The sequence below is a fragment of the Stomoxys calcitrans genome, chromosome 2 (genome assembly GCF_963082655.1).
Source record: "Stomoxys calcitrans chromosome 2, idStoCalc2.1, whole genome shotgun sequence".
NCBI classification, from domain to species: domain Eukaryota; kingdom Metazoa; phylum Arthropoda; class Insecta; order Diptera; family Muscidae; genus Stomoxys; species Stomoxys calcitrans.
In genome coordinates, this window is record NC_081553.1 from 225,286,346 (window position 1) to 225,303,713 (window position 17,368).

The following is a 17,368-nucleotide window of genomic DNA, read 5'->3' on the forward strand; positions in this document are numbered from 1 at the left end:
TTCCTTCTACATGGCATTAACACTTTGTGAGAAGTCGATAAAGATGGCTTTGAGTAAAGCATATAAATACACTCAGAAAAATTGTTGGTAAGAAGTAAAATACCTAGGCAGAATTTTTACAAAAATGTTCGCCATATGAGTATCTAACGAAAGGACATTTGGGAATAGGGAATGGCAGGCCGGGGGTTAGGAGGAATGGCCCACCTCACAATACGTAAGTCAAATAAAAAGTATTTACAGAGTACCGTACGGATACGAGTATCAGTTACGAGTGTGAAGTTAAGAGTATCAGTGGCCGAAATATCAATTTCCGACCCTACGAGGTATATATGTTTCGGATCGTCGTAAAATTCTAAGACGATTTAACGATGTCCGTGTGTCTGTCCGCCCGTCTGTTGTAATCACTCTAGAGCCTTCAAAAATTGAAATATTGAGCTCAAATTTGGTAGTAAACGTCTTTTTGATGGACTCTGGTTAAGTTCTTGAACGGGATAAATCGGACCATATTTGGATATAGCTGCTATAAAGGCCGATTTTCCGATAAATGGTCTAAAGCCCATAAAAACTTTATTTTTCATCCGATTTTGCTGAAATTTGAAACAGTGAGTAGTTTAAGGCTTCCCGATAACAGACCCAAATATAGTTCAGATCGGATTATATTTATATATAGCTACTGTGTAGACCGATCTCCCAACAAAGGGTCTGAAAACCATTAAAGCCTTGTTTATTACCCGATATCAATGAAATTTAAAACAGTGGGTTATTTTAATCCTTCCAACATCTGACCTAAATATGGATTAGATCGGTCCATAGTTAGATATAGCTGCCATATAGACCGATCTCCCGATAAAGGGTCTGAAGCCCATAAAAGCTTTATTTATTACCGGATATCAGTTAAATTTAAAACAATGGGTTATTTTAAGTCTTCCGACATCTGACTCAAATATGGTTCAGATCGGACTATATTTAGATATAGCTACCATATAGACCGATCTGCAGATAAAGGGTTTGAAGGCCATAAAAGCTTTATTTATTACCCGATATCAATGAAATTTAAAACAATGGGTTTTTTTAAGCCTTCCGACATCTGACTCAAGTATGGTTCATATCGGACTATATTTAGATATAGCAGCCATATAGACCGATCTCCCGATAAGGGGTCTGAAAGCCATAAAAGCTTTATTTTATATCCGATTTCGCTGAAATTTCGAATATTGCGCAGTTTTAAGCCTCTCAACACACGACCCAAATATGGTTCAGATCGGACTATATTTAGATATAGCTACCATATAGACCGATCTCCTGATAAGGGGTCTGAAAGCCATAAAAGCTTTATTTTTTCACCGATTTCGCTGAAATTTTAAACAGTGAGTTATTTTAAGCCTTCCGACATCTGACTCAAATATGGTTCAGATCGGACTATATTTAGATATAGCTACCATATAGACCGATCTCCCGATAAGGGGTCTGAAAGCCATAAAAGCTTTATTTAATATCCGATTTCGTTAAAATTTAAAACAGTGGGTAGTTTTAGGTCTCCCGACGTCCGTCCCAAATATGGTTTAGATCGGACTATATTTAGATATAGCTGCCATATAGACCGATCTCCCGATAAAGGGTCTGAAGCCCATAAAAGCTTTATTTTTTCACCGATTTCGCAGAAATTTGAAAATGTGAGTTGTTTTACGCCTCCCAACACAGGACCCAAATATGGTTCAGATCGGACTATATTTAGATATAGCTGCCATATTGACCGATCTGCCAATTAAGGGTCTGAAGCACATAAAAGCTTTATTTTTTCATCGATTTCGCTGAAATTTGAAAAAGTGAGTTGTTTTACGCATCCCAGTACAGGACCCAAATATGGTTCAGATCGGACTATATTTAGATATAGCTGCCATATTGACCGATCTGCCGATAAAGGGTCTGAAGCCCATAAAATCTCTATTTATTACCCCTTTTCGTTGAAGTTTGAAACAGTGGGTAGTTTTAGGTCTCCCGACGTCCGTCCCAAATATAGTTTGCATCGGACAATATTTAGATATATCTTCCATACAGAGCAATCTGCCTAAAAAGGATCTGATCCCATAAAGTCTTTATTTTTTATCTGATTTCGCTGATATTTGAAGTACAAAATTCAACAGTGACTTATATTAGACCACTCAATGTCAGTGCTGAATTTGGATGCATAAGTTATCCAATTTTTACCAGATTGTGGCGAAAGTGGATTTACATATACACCCGAGGTGGTGGGTATCCAAAGTTCGGCGCGAATGCCGTCTTTCTCCATTTTCTGCTCATCGCCTACATTTGCAATGTAAAGATGCTAGTAGTTGTGACTAAAAAGGACTATGTTAACATCTTCAGGGCTTTGTTATCATATTTCGTTTGATTTCTGCCATATATGTAGTTGCAGAAGAATACAAAAAATGTACCACAATGTGCCCCGACACAGCACATTTCCCCTATTGGTCCCACTTGGTTTCATGGTTTCTTCCCCATGTCTTTACGATCACAATTTTCCTTTATTGTCGTTCAACTTAGTCTTAGCCTAAACGCTTTGGCATATAAAGCGTTATTATATGTGCTCTTTTTTTTTGCTCTGTAAATATTATACCCCCTTTTAAGCTTTAAGAACTTACCTTAAATCCCCGCCTAATCCTTTCTTTTATCTATTTGGAGTGGCAGCATTTGTGTGTTTTGCACCCAATAATCCCCTAAATAATATGAAATGTCATTTGACTTGGTGGTTGTACATTTCCTCTTAATCAAAAGGGAAAGCAAACGAACGGAAAGGAAAGGCGAAAGGCAAAAGGAAGTTCTAATTCTAACGAGAACTAAGTTTTGTGACACTTAAGAGGTGTTCGTTAGGATGAGCATGAGCATGGCATGGAATACTAACCAATAACCTTATGCGGCCATAGTTAGGGGAAGGGCGTGGGGTGAAGACGTACCCAGCTGCTGCATTAGGAATATGAGTGGGTGATTTAAAAGTTAGTTAAGAGTTTTTTTTTTAATATACAAGTTTTGTCATGAACTTTGGATGGGAGTCATCATAGTCACTTGACTTTAGCTGCAGACATTCAAAAGAAAGTAAAAAACGTAGAAATTATGAGAAATATATTTGGAGGTGATACGACAAAAAAGGCTTGAAAAAATGATACCACAAATGATTTCCTTAACAAAAATGGTGCTCATTCAACGATTTAAAAGCCAGACAGAGGGACATAGCTCAATCACTTTAAAAAATCATGGGAAACATCATCACAGGCCCGTTTTTCTAAGTGTTTCGCAAGGTATGACATTCTTAATATACCCCAACACTATGATGTAGGGTATACAATTCAATGTCTTTTAATTCAAACTTCTACATTAAAGAATTGTATTTGGCTTACTAATTATTTAACTCTCATTTTTTTTGTCAAAGCAATGTTAGCTGTTCTCTTTTTCTTACTCAGCAGAAAATTTGTTTTCCATTAAAATTTTTTTTAGAAAAAAAAATTATAATACTTGTTTAAAATTTCGTCCAACACCCCTCCAAAATATAAGGTTAGAAAAAGTGTTCTTCTGTTTTGCTTAATGAGACTCAATTACAAAGTTTTAAATTAGATTTTCTCAGGATATTTATCAGGCTATAGACTTGGGATAACACATACATAATATCTGTCCTTCCTCCCTCTCTCTCTCTCTCTTTCACTTTCTATGGCCTGTTTAATTAATAAGTGGAAGGAAATAAGGGTTTTAGGGGTGATGACATACATTAATATGGAAATGAGTTTAAGGACTAAGGAACAGGAGAAGAGCCCCCCCGCCCCAAATTTTAGGTTTCCATTTGATTTATTCGATTTAAATTACTCGATGATGATAATGGCTTTTGCTGCAATGCTTGGTATTTTTTGTTCTTTCTTTCTTTGCCTCTCTCCCACAGCTAACGAAAATCCCATCAATATCCGGTTGCGTTAATCTATTATGGTTAGGACTTCTTCCAGTGTTGGTTGCCTTTCAATGCGGGCTAAAGCCCATGATATACTTGTACCTTAAATCATTTGTTGCATATTAAATTACACTCCAAGGAGAATTTTCTTTGAAGTTTCCACCCAAAAAACGTGCCAAGAAAATGACATCACGTCCAATGAAGAATTGACTACAAGAGCATAACATATTGGCTTTGTCGCAGCCATTCCTTTGACATTGATTAGGTAGGGTGAAATTTATTAAGTACCCTCACCACCTATAGCCACAGGGAAAGACAAGAGCTGGAAATAAAATAACACCTGCTAAAGGGTATTTTCTCAAAAAGAAAACAGAAAAAAGGAAACATGTATGGGATTACAGCAGTTTAAAGACAAAATACGTTACATAGAAAGGCTTGTTTACAGGTATTTAGTTTTGTTTGGCTTATGCTAGAGGCATAAAGTTCATCAACTCTCCAGTAATCATCAGCTACCCAAATTGGTCGACAAAATGTAACCACAAACGATTTCGACTATCTTGGAATCTATAAGATATATTCAAATTGGGGCATATATCTGCTTTTTGCAATTTTGGCCCAGGGCATTCTAGAGAACTGAAATTCGACAAATCTGGTAAACAACTCTGGTATTTTGTAAAGATATTTCTATCAATATATGTGCTTTATACAAGTAACCGCTTACTTAAGCTGTTATCAACTCGCTGAACTAGTTCATTGAGTTAAATCACTAGTTCATTCAGTTAGTTCGATTGGGCATTCGGTTAGTTCACAAGTTCATTCAGTTAGTTCACTAGTTTATTCAGTTAGTTCACTATTTCTTTCAGTTAGTTCGCTAGTTGATTCAGTAAGTTAACTAGTACATTTAGCTAGTTTTCTATTTCTTTCTTTTAGTTCACAGTTAGTTCACAATTTCTTTCAGTTAGTTCATAATTTATTTCAGTTAGTTCACAAGTTCGTTCAGTTAGTTCACTAGTACATTCAGTTAGCTCACTAGATCATTTAATTAGTTGACTATTTCTTTCAGTTAGTTCACTAGTTCAAGTAACCGCTTACTTAAGCTATTATCAGCTCGCTGAACTAGTTCATTGAGCTACTTCACTATTTCTTTCAGTTAGTTCGCTAGTTGATTCAGTAAGTTCACTAGTTCATTTAGTTAGTTCACAATTTCATTCAGCTAGTTCACTAGTTTGTTCAGTTAGTTCATTTATGTGGTTCACTATTTCTTTCAGTTAGTTCACTAGTTCATTTGGTTAGTTTACTAGTCCAGTTCATTCATTGCGCTGCTGATTTACACAAAAAATGGCCAGCGATTAAGTAAATTTGATGGATGAAAGTCCAGTATCTGATTACTGAGCTGAAATGAACTGGTGAACCATAACGACCGGCTGATAGGAACTAGTTCAATTTATTTAATTCAATTATATCTTCAATTTATTTAAGTAACTGCAAACTTTTGCTTTTTCCAGCTCCCTGAACTAGTTGCTTAAATTAGTTCACCATTTTAGTTCATTCATTGAGTTGCTGATTTACACAAAAAACGACCAGCGATTAAAAGAGATTGGTGAATGAAAGTACAGTATCTGATTACTGTGCTGAAAAGAACTGGTCAACGAAAACGACTGGCTAATGGGAACCAGTAATATTTATTCATTTCAATAATATATTCAATTTATTAAAGTGCTTTTTCAAGCTGGCTGAACTAGTTCGTTCAGTGAGTTGCTTATTGACAGAACACAGAAGCTGCAAAGTTGTGGTCTTGGTGGCTGAAACTACAGTCTCTGATTACTGAGCTGGTGAACAAAAAGAATCCGCTAATACAAACTAGTTCTGATAGTTCGTTTTGGTGATCCCTTCAATTGATGTCACTGATTCACGAACTACATACACAACTCTGCGAACTGGTCATACGGGTGGACTGCATATATGGAATGAGTAAACCGACGTACTTCTCGGGTTCTTGTCAAATTTGTATTGCGTTGTGTTGTAGTTGTTTGACTTACGAGAGGATAAGAGCACGCCTTTAGGTAATCCGGTTTCGGTAATTAGTCTAGGGCTACTAAGCTATTGTTCACGTGTTCGTACCTACCGCCTGTTTCCGGTGGCCAAGTATCACTTTCATCGGGGACTGAATCACCTTTTAATGACTAGCCTAGCCAGCGTTCTGCCTATATCCCTCATACACAGGAACCATTGACCACGCGTTCGTGCTAACCATCTACTTACGCGTCAGTCTAATCCCGCGTCTAGGCGACCTATTGCCTCGATCACACCGTGAGTGAGTAACGTTTTGATGACTAGCCTAGTCAGCGTTCTGTCCCCATTCCCAAGACATACGAACTACTGATTGCCATTGATCACTTGTAAGTAACAAGAGCGCCCCGGTGACCAGTTTCACCTTGACCCTTTAAATGAATCGCCTCTCTGTGATTAGACTAACCTGCGTTCTGTCCTTGTTCCCCAGACAGAGGAGCTACTGAGCCATTGACTACGCGTTCGTTACAAACGGGTCCCGGCGCCCCAGTGTCACGTTCACGCCGAGAGTGAGTCACTTCTCGGGGATTAGCCTAGCCTCGGGGATTAGCCTGACCAAGTGTTCGTGCCCACCGCCTATACCTGCGTTCCGCCGACTTATTGACTTGATCACGCCGTGAGTACAAAAAGTCTAGGAGATTATGCTAACCAGCGTTCTGTCCTTTACCCTCAGACACGTTGACGTGTATTTTTTTATCTTTAATAACAAGAAGCAAAGTTAAGGATTTGTTTACCTACCATTTAAGATAAAAAATCCTTAATATGAAGAAAAATATTTTTAACCAAAGGGAATGTTTCGTTAAAAGAAGGTTGGAAGTAGCTAACGTTTTGTTCTTGATCTTCAAAAACAGAAGTCACTGAGCCATTGAGCAAGCGTTCGTATCCACCTCGTCCCGTCGGCCAAGAGCCTTGATAACACCGTTAGTAAATCATGTCTCAACATATGCGGGTGATGGAGGACACTTGGTATTCACCCTAGTCGGAAAATAATATTGCGATGGGGTCTTCTTTTTTAAGGTCGTTCGGTACTCGAACAGTCGAGTTCGAAACTTTAAAACTCACAGATTTCGCCAGGATAAGTGAGAGAAAAAGACCGCTCAAACTGTTTTTATAACCATAACCACCACTATAGGATAGGAGGTAAATTCATTTAATCATTCCGTTTGCAACACATCGAAATATCCATTTCCGAACCTACAATGTACATATATAACGGGCCGTCGAAAAATTCTAAGGCGATATAACGATGTCCACGTGCGATATAACGATGTCCGTTTGCCGGTCCATCCGTGTGTCCGTCTGTTGTAATCGCGCTACAGTCTTTCAAAATTGAGATATTGAGTTGAAATTTTGAACAAACTCGTATTTCTTCTATACGCAGGTTAAGTTCTTCAATGGACCAAATCGGACTCTATTTAGATATAGCTGCCATATATACCGATCTGGCGATTTAGGGTCTTGAGCCCGTAAAACCCGAATTTTGTTGTCCGATTTTGCTAACTGGAAGTTGTACTAGGGGCCCCGATATTCAAACCGAATATGACCCATATTGGACCATATTTACATATAGCTGCCATATAGACCGATATGTGTTGTTAAGGTCTTAAGCTCGTAAACGGGGGCATTTATGATACGATTTCGATGAAATTAGAAACAGTGAGCAGTGAGAGCCTACCCATATCCATATAAACCGATCTGCTGATTGAGGGTCTTAAGCCCATAAAATTTGAAATAGTAATCTTAGGCAGAGGTTAGCATGTCCGCCTCTGACGCTGAACGCCTGGGTTCGAATCCTGGCGAGATCATCAGAAAAATGTTTCTGCGGTGGGTTTTCCCTCCTAATGTCGTCATACCTAAATATGGTTCAGATCGGACAATATTTAGATATAGCTGCCATATAGACGGATCTGCCAATTGAGGGTCTTAAGCCCATAAAAGCCGCAACTATTATTCGATTTCACTAAAATATTATATAGTGAGTTGTTTTAAGCCTCCCGACGTCCGGCTCATATATGATTCAGATCGGACGTTATTGAGATATAACTGCCATATAGACCGATCTGCCGATTTAGGGTCTTAAGCCCATAAAAGCCGCAATTTTTATCGCATTTCGCGGAAATTTGAAATAGTAATCTAATTAAAGCTACCATAGCGCAGAGGTTAGCATGACCGCCTATAAAGCTGAACGCCTGGGTTCGAATCCTGGCGAGACCATCAGAAAAATGTTTCAGCGGTGGTTTTCCCCTCCTAATGCTGGCAAAATTTGTGAGGTACTATGCCATGTAAAACTTCTCTCCAAAGAGGTGTCGGGCCGTTCGGACTCGGCTATAAAAAAGAAGGCCCCTTATCACTTGAATCAGACTCCACTCATTGATATGTGAGAAATTTGCCCCTTTTATACTGGTTTAGAATCATCCACCTAATGTGATGGCATTTCGATAAATTTTAGTACTTTCAAAATTATAACCTTATACCTGTACTCCCAAGGTCTATGTTATTCGTAAGTTTGTGCACTAAAAGCCTGAATATATCAATTTCACATTATCCCATTAAATTAATCCCATTAAATGCACTCAATTATTTGCTCTTCCTTTTTGTTCACTTATTTAGCATGAACATGAACTTTAAACGGATATAAGCGAATAAGCAAATTGAGGTTTTATAAGTAGGAGATTGGCCTGGACGGAAATAGTATAAAACGACACAAAAACTGTACCTTTAATCGAAAAACATTAAATTTGTATTATGTTTTTGTCTAAAAACTCTTAAATTAAACAAAGTTTTCCATTTCGTCTTAAAGTTATGTGTAAATGCATTGGTATGGGTTTGTCTCCCATCTCGTTTTCCCCCCAATAATCCTCTTTTTTTCCCATATCCACATCTAAATTGCCTTGTTCCACATAGAAAAGTTGATGCTAATATCGTATATCTATCAATCATTCGATTTGTTCTACGCTTGACTAACATCGAATGTGCTTTCCGATAAATATTTCAAATCTTTTGATGGCAAACTTGTGTTCTATGATTTGCGAACTCGAATTGAATGATGGGATAGAGGGTTGTTTGACATATGTATTGGTGTTATTACATCAAGTTAATAATGAAGGATATCAAATGTAGACAGATTTGTTGCATACACTCACTCAAGCATGATGATGCTGATGTCTAAAGATGGAGCCGTAAATAATTGAGAAAAAATTTGATTTTTATACCCTACACCACTATTGTGGTACAGGGTATTATAACTTAGTGCATTTGTTTGTAACACCCAAAAGGAGGAGAGATAGAGCCATTGATAAGTATACCGATCGACTTAGAATCACTTTCTGATTCGATTTAGCTATGTCCGTCTGTCCGTCAGTCTGTGTGTCCGTCCGTCTGTCTGTCCGTCTGTCCATGTTAATTGGTGTACAAACTACAGGCCGCAATTTTCATCCGATCGTCTTCAAATTTGGTACGGACATATTTTTCGGCCTAAAGACGAAGCCCTTTGAAATTGGAAAGAGATCGATTCAGATTTGGATATAGCTCCCATATATATGTTCGTCCGATTTGCAGTAATAATGCAATAAAATGGTCATTTGTTTACCGATTCTCTTGAAATTTGGTAGGAAGGATATTCTTATGACTCTCTATTTTACTGGTGAATTTTATAGAAATCGGTTCAGATTTGGATATAGCTCCCATATATACGTTCGTCCGATTTGCAGTAATACAACAATAAAATGGTCCTTAGTTAACCGATTCTCTTGAATTTTGGTAGGAAGGATTTTTTTATATCTCTCGACATACTTGGTGACTTTTGTAGAAATCGGTTCAGATTTGGATATAGCTTCCATATATATGTTTGTCCGATTTGCAGTAATAATGCAATAAAATAGCCACTTGTTAACCGATTCTCTCGAAATTTGGCAGGAAGGAGTTTCTTATGATTCCCAATATAACTTGTGAATTTTATATCGGTATAATCGGTTTAGATTTGGATATAGATCCCATATATATGTTCGTCTGATTTGCTGCAATAATGCAATAAAATGATTATTTGTCACCCGATACTCTCGAAATTTGGCAAGAAGAATTTTCTTATGACTTTCAATATAACTGGTGAATTTCATAGAAATCGGTTCAGATTTGGATATAGCTTCCATATATATGTTTGTCCGAGTTGCAGTAATACAGCAATAAAATGGTCATTTGTTAACCGATTCCCTCGAAATTTGGCAAGAAGGATTTTCTTATGTCTCTCAATATTACTGGTGAATTTTATAAAAATCGGTTCAGATTTGGATATAGCTTCCATATATATGTTTGTCCGACTTGCGATTCTCTCGAAATTTGGTAGAAAAGATTTTCTTATGAATCTCAATATAACTGGTGAATTTTATAGAAATCGGTTCAGATTTGGATATAGCTCCCATGTATATGTTCGTTCGATTTGCAGTAATACAGCAAAAAAATGGTCATTTGTTAACCGATTCTGTCGAAATTTGGCAGGAAGGATTTTCTTATGACTCTCAATATTACTGGTGATTTTCATTAAAATCGGTTCAGATTTAGATATCGCTCACATAAATATATTTCGCCCGATTTTCACTCCTAGACCCACTGCAATCGCATTTATTGACCAATCTTCCCAAAATTTTGTACAACGCTTTCCTCAACGAATTCCACAATATCCATAAAGTTTGCTCGAAATCGGTTCAGATTTAGATAGAGCTCCCATCTCCCGTCATTTGTCAACCGTGTTTTGCTTTGCTCGAAATTTGATACAGTAATTTTAATAACCTATCTGAATACATCCGCCGAGGTCCATCAAAATTGGTTCAGAATTAGATATAGTCCCACTTTTGTATTTAAAGGGTAGGTGTAGGGTATTATAAAGTCAGCACCGCCCGACTTTTGCCTTTCCTAACTGTTTTTGAACTTAAATTACCATAATCGCAATTTTCATTCAAGACCTCTCCTTGAACCTCTAACACTTAGCCTATGTATGGTCCGGAGAGGTGTATATTCCGATATAGCTCCCATATAAACCTATCACTTAACTTGACATCTTGAGGCTCTAGAGATCGAAATTCTTCTCCAATATGGCTGAAATTTTTCACGATGACTTCCCTCATGACCTTAATAGTCTGTGACAGGCACGCTTTCACTTGTTGTATTTTAAAATATTTTCTTGCTTAAAATGTGACTTCCATCAATACCGATGGTACCCACTCGTGGAGATTAATGCTTGTTGACATAATCTTTGCTGTTACACATCCATGTATCCATTTATCTTTCTCTACAGCTGTCATTATGTCATATTTGTTAATACCTATAAAAATTTTGATTTATTACATGTTTCACATTTTGTGTTTGTTTTTTTTGTTCACTTTTAATAAACGGAAAACTAATGTTGTTGTTTTTCTTCTTTTTCTTTCTTTCTTACAGCGGTTGGTTAGGCAGTGCCAAAGGTTGGTTGGGCAGTGCCTCAATACCCTCTATGCCGGCCATGCCTTCAATGCCCACAATGGCAATGCCATCGATGCCAGCCATGCCTTCAATACCCTCTATACCTGGTCTGCGCAAGGGTGGCGAAGAAGGTGCCGATGGCGCTGCCGTTCCTGGTGCTGAAAATCCAGCTGCCGGTTCTGTAGCCGGTGCTGAGGATGAAGACAAATCGAGGTATCTTAGGTATGGGCCCACAACTTAATTAATGAGCGGAAAACTTGGTATTTTTTTAAAGTTTTGAGTCGAGCGTTTTGAGAAGAAAACAAAAAAAAAAAACCAAAAGACTATAGCAATTGCTAACACCAAGGACTGTAATGAGTTTGTGATTTGTTAATCCGTTTGTTACTTTTTCCTACATTTCCACACCTACACATACATATGTATTTAAAATAGTGCGTTTGTTTTCTTTCAAAGTTTGAAAGTTCCCTTTTTGAATATGAGAAAATATTTAAATTCCACTTTTTTTAGTTTAGTTGGCAAGTTTCAAAATTCCTTTTCGTCTCTTTGGTTTTTGGTTGCTTTTAATATCACAAAGGAAGTGTAATTAGCAAGAAAGTTTTTTTTTTTGAATTTTTGTGAAATATTGTGAATTTTTTCTTTCTAAGAACACTGTGTGTGTTAATATAGAGCTTTCAGCGATATATTTTAAGCTTTTGGCGATCATTTTTTTTACTTAAAATTTGAGCTCTAAGCAATCAATTTTTTTATACCCTCCACCATAGGGTGGGGGTATACTAATTTCGTCATTCTGTTTGTAACAACTCGAAATATTCGTCTGAGACCCCATAAAGTATATATATTCTTGATTGTCGTGACATTTTATGTCCATTTAGCCATGTCCGTCCGTCTGTACGTCCGTCCGTCCGTCTGTCTGTCGAAAGCACGCTAACTTTCGAAGGGGTAAAGCTAGCCACTTGAAATTTTGCACAACTACTTCTTATTGGTATAGGTCGGTTGGGATTGTAAATGGGCCATATCGGTCGATGTTTTGATATAGCTGCCATTTAGCCGATCTTGAATCTTGACTTCTTGAGCCTCTAGAGGGCGCACTTCTTATCCGATTGGAATGAAACCTTGCGCGACGTGTTTTGTTATGATATTCAACAACTGTGCGAAGTATGGTTCAAATCGGTCCATAACCTTATATAGCTGCCATATTAACCGATCTTGGGTCTTGACTTCTTGAGCCACTAGAGGGCGCAATTCTTATCCGATTGGAATGAAATAATGCATGAGGTGTTTTGTTATGATATCCAACAACTGTGCCAAGTATGGTTCAAATCGGTCCATAACCTGATATAGGAGCCATATAAACCGATCTTCGGTCTTGATTTCTTGAGCCTCTAGAGGGCGCAAATTTACTGCTGAAAGCTCAAAAGCATTTTCTAAGAAAATTTACTGCTGAAAGCTCAAAAGCTTTCTATAAGAAAATATAAACCTTTTAGCAATTATGGCAGCAAGCTTACAGAAAATAAATAAATGAATTATCTTTTGAATTTCAACGATAATCTTATAGAAAGCTTTGAGCTTTCAGCAGTAAATTTTCGTATCGATAGATTTCGAGCTTTTAGTAATAAATTTTCTTTAAGAAAATGTTGAGCTTACAGCGACATATTTTCTAATAGAAAGCATTCAGCCAATAATTTTGGTACACAAAGCTTTTGAGCTTCAGAGATAAATTTTCTTATCCAAAGCTTTAAGCGATAAATTTTCTCATTTTTTTATAGAAATTTCTGAGTTTTCAGCGATAAATATTTTTGTTTTCTTATGGAATTTTCTTATAGAAAATTTTGGCTTTCAGCGATAAATTTTCTTATTGAAAATTTTGAGCTTTCAGCAATGAATTTTCTTATTTTGAACTTTCAGCGGTAAATTTTTTTGCTGAATACTCAAAAGTTTAAAATAAAAAATTGTATGCTGAAAGCTCAAAGCATTCTCTAACAAATTGTATATAAGAAAATTTATAGCTTTCATTGATAATAGGAAAAAATTAAAAAAAAAATATCTTACAGATTAATTTGATCTTTCTGCGATAAATTTTCTTATAGAAAATTTTGAGCTTTCATCGATAATCGTATAGAAAGCTTTAAGCTTTCAGCGACAAATATTCTTACCGAAAGCTTTTGAGTTTTTAGCAATAAAATTTCTTAAGGAAAATTTTGAGCTTTCAACGGCAAATTTTCTCATTAAAAGCTTTCAGCCATTAATTTTCTTATAGAAAGCTTTTGAGCTTTCAACAATAAATTTTTTAATAAAAAGCTTTTGAGCTTTCAACGATAAATGTTCTTATCGAAAGCTTTCAGCCAATAACTTTCTTATAGATAGCTTTGGAGCTTCAAAGATATATTTTCTGATCCAAAGCTTTTGAGCCTTCAGCGATAGATTTTCTTATAGGATCTTTTGAGCTTTCAGCGAGAAAGTATCTATGAAAAATCGAGTTCATATTCTTGGTGGCACACACAGTGAAATAGAGAAACGTTTTTTTTTGTAGTTTTTGCGTAGCTAGAGTTGTTTGATTTTGTTCCAAAATTTGAATTTATTATGGCTTTTTGTAAAAATTTGCTTAACACCACAGCTTTGTTTGAATTTGTCTCAAAAAAAAAAAAAAATACATACAAATTTAATTAGCATATTTTCTGCACTACAAAATTATAAACTATAAGAAAATCTAATGAATAACCAAGGATAACAGTTTTTTTTAAATTTTTCAAAAATAAAAAATTTTCTAGCAACAGAAAATTTCTATAATTACCAAAAGTTCTTAAAATTTTAATAAATTTTTGACATTAAGTTTTTTTAAGCTCAACAAAATTGTTGGCAAACCTTTTTTTTTTAAAAAAAAAGTTTCAACACTTTCTTTGTGACTGAATTTATCCCACCATTTGAAAATATATTCCTCCTTCACATATCCTTTGTATGTCCACCTGAGTGAAATGTCCAAAAATTGCAGAATATTTTAAAACTGTAAAGTGTACAAATATAAAGCAGGAATTTGTTTTGTAAAAATGTTATTTTTTATGTAAGAATCTTGAGATTTAATGAAATATTTTCATAATTTTTTCTTTTTTTTAATAAGGTAAGTTTTTTCTGGAAAATATTTCATTAAATATCTTATTATGAAAACATATCATTATTTAATAGAATACTTAATTTTCATTCGTTCATTCCTTTATTTGAAGAGTAAATGATTCTCAAACAGTGGTTTCATTTTGTTTTTTTAAGTCCAATCCCTGTAATTGGTTGTATGCTAAGGCTGTATTCTTTATTAAAGTAAATCGTTGAGTAAAATATATTAACAAAGCGCAGTTTAAATAAGGGTATACTCCGTTCTTGTATTGTTTTTATCATGACACAAATGCTAGTACCAACTTTGAGAAAAACTTACAAGAACCACAGATAACTTTTTCTAAGATGCAGCCTGGAAAATTTTGAAAAAAATGCGCATAAGATATAAAATGTCTTAAAAACTAAATAAAACAAAAGAAATCAGAATTTGGAAATAATTTTTTAAAAGAAATCATTTTGTGAACTAGTGCTCCCACACTTAACTTACCAGAAAGCTTTTATGTTTTGAAAGCTTAAGCCTTAAACTTTTCATAGCTTTCTTGTATAGTAGTTTGAGCATTCAACAGCAATTTGTGTGGCAGACATTTTTCAATTTAAATACTTTGATTATTTTCTTTTTTATATGAAACCACTGTACATCATTTATTTATTTTTTGATTAAATTTTTTTTTATTTTTTATTAATTTTTTTTTTTTAGTTCTTTCCCCCACCAAACCATCAACCATTAATATTTTACATTTTTTCTATTAGAAAAAATATCAAATTCCATCATTAAATAGTTGCGGCCCATCATCAAGACAAAATATTAACCATAACATCAAATCGTAATGGATCTGAGCTGAAAGCTCAACATTTTTGTTTTGATATGTCACAGAGGATAGCTCGTAAACATGCAGGGAGACATTCCCTTTCATATTTGTTGTTTCATGTAGTAGAGATTTTTTTTAGCTTTTTGTTTGGTTGTATAAAATGGGGAAAATATATGATATTTATGTTATTTTGAGTTGTAGTTTTATGTCACATATAATTTTTCAACTGTTATGCAAAAATTGGCGCTGAGGAGGTCAAGAAGTAATTCTTTAAACTGTATTTTTAGTTAAAGTTTTTGGCGTTGTTCCTACTGTCCGCAACTACTATTGGTTTTCCAAAAAAAAATCGAATGCTGACGCTATAAGTTGTTTATATGATGAAATAAACTTAGAATGAGGTTAGAGAGATAAAAAACTTAGGTTTCTCGTATTTATATCTATGTCTGAGTTCCTACAGTTTCCCTCTACTAAAGTTTTTCTTAAATCTTTTAACTCTTTTATTTAGATTTATACCTTAAAAAGGTTATAAACGAATAGAAATGAGTTATTAGGGGTTATTTTAGATACCTCGTCTTTGATGGTGTTCCTACTGTCCCCATCTACTTTTAATGATTAAGGCTTCGTACTTTTTATTATTGAGTTTAATAACATAAAGAGGTTAAATATGAATAAAAATGTCTTATTAAATGCACTTTCATGTTCCCAAAATTTTTTGACATTCCTACTGCTCCCATCTACTAATATATATCTTAGGCCTGTAACTTTATTTTAATGATTATTTTCAGATTCTTTGACTTTAAATGAAGCTAGAGATTTATAGCATTAAAAAGTAATAAACGAATAGTAATGAGTTATTAGGGGCTATTTTAGATACCTCGTCTTTGACGGTGATCCTACTGTCCCCATCTACTTTTGCTTTTTAAGGCTTCGTACTTTTATTACTGTAAAAATTAGATTTATATCATAAAAAAGTTATAAACGAATAGTATTAGGGGCTATTTTAGATAACTCGTCCTTGACGGTGATCCTACTGTACTTCGTACTTTTTATTATTGAGTTTAATAACATAAAGAGGTTAAATATGAATAAAAATGTCTTATAAAATGCACTTTCATGTTCCCAAAATTTTTTGACATTCCTACTGCTCTCATCTACTAACATATATCTTAGGCCTGTTACTTTATTTAAATGATCATCTTCAGATTCCTTGACTTTAAATGAAGCTAGAGAGATCAAAAAATTAATTTAATTAAAAATTAAATGTTCCTACAGTCCCCATCTACTCTAGAGTTTCTTAAAGCTTCTATCTATTTTATTGAGATTTATACTACAATAAGGTTATAAATGAATACAAATGGCTTATTGGAGCCATTTGTAGGTTTCTAGTTTTTGATAGTGTTCCTACTGTCCCCATCTATTTCTTTGCTATTTAGACTACAGTCCCCATCTACTTTAGAATTTCTTAATGATTCTAATTATTTTATTGAGATTTATGCTATATATAGAGCATTTGCAGATTCTTAGTTAGATAGTGATAGTGTTCCTACTGTCCCCATCTACTATTCATTAAAAAAAAGATTAATTTATATGTTATTTTAGACTTTGTCACAGTTCCTACAGTCCCCATCTATTACTCAAATCTTCTAACCATTTGAGATTACGACTATAAGAACGTTATAATGCTTTCAAATGGCTTATTAGAAGCATTTTCAGATTCTTAGTCTTTGACGGGGTTCCTACTGTCCCCTTCTACTTGTGTTTTACTTTAGGCTTCCACATGTATCCTATTAATATTTGTAATATAAAAAGGTTATGCATGAAAAAACATACTGAATATAAGTATTGGTCTCATCACGCTCCCGTAGAGTCGGTAGACTATACTCGGATTCAGGCCCCATTTAAAGCCCCAGGCCCTTCTACATGGTACCCAACATCTGTGAGCCTTTTCGGTACGCTCGCGAATTTCATATTTTCTGTTCAGTTTCCTGTCCAAGAT

General features: G+C 35.1%; 1 protein-coding gene across 12 annotated transcripts in view; it reads left to right on the top strand.

The window, feature by feature from the left end:
* Positions 1-17,368, top strand: part of LOC106083555 (synapse-associated protein of 47 kDa) — a 236,268-nt gene that overhangs the window by 168,443 nt on the left and 50,457 nt on the right. For all 12 annotated transcript variants that reach the window (XM_059363804.1, XM_059363808.1, XM_059363811.1 and 9 more), the window contains one exon: positions 11,438-11,680. In XM_059363804.1, the coding sequence (XP_059219787.1) occupies positions 11,438-11,680 (243 nt within the window). The remainder of the gene's footprint in view (positions 1-11,437; positions 11,681-17,368) is intronic.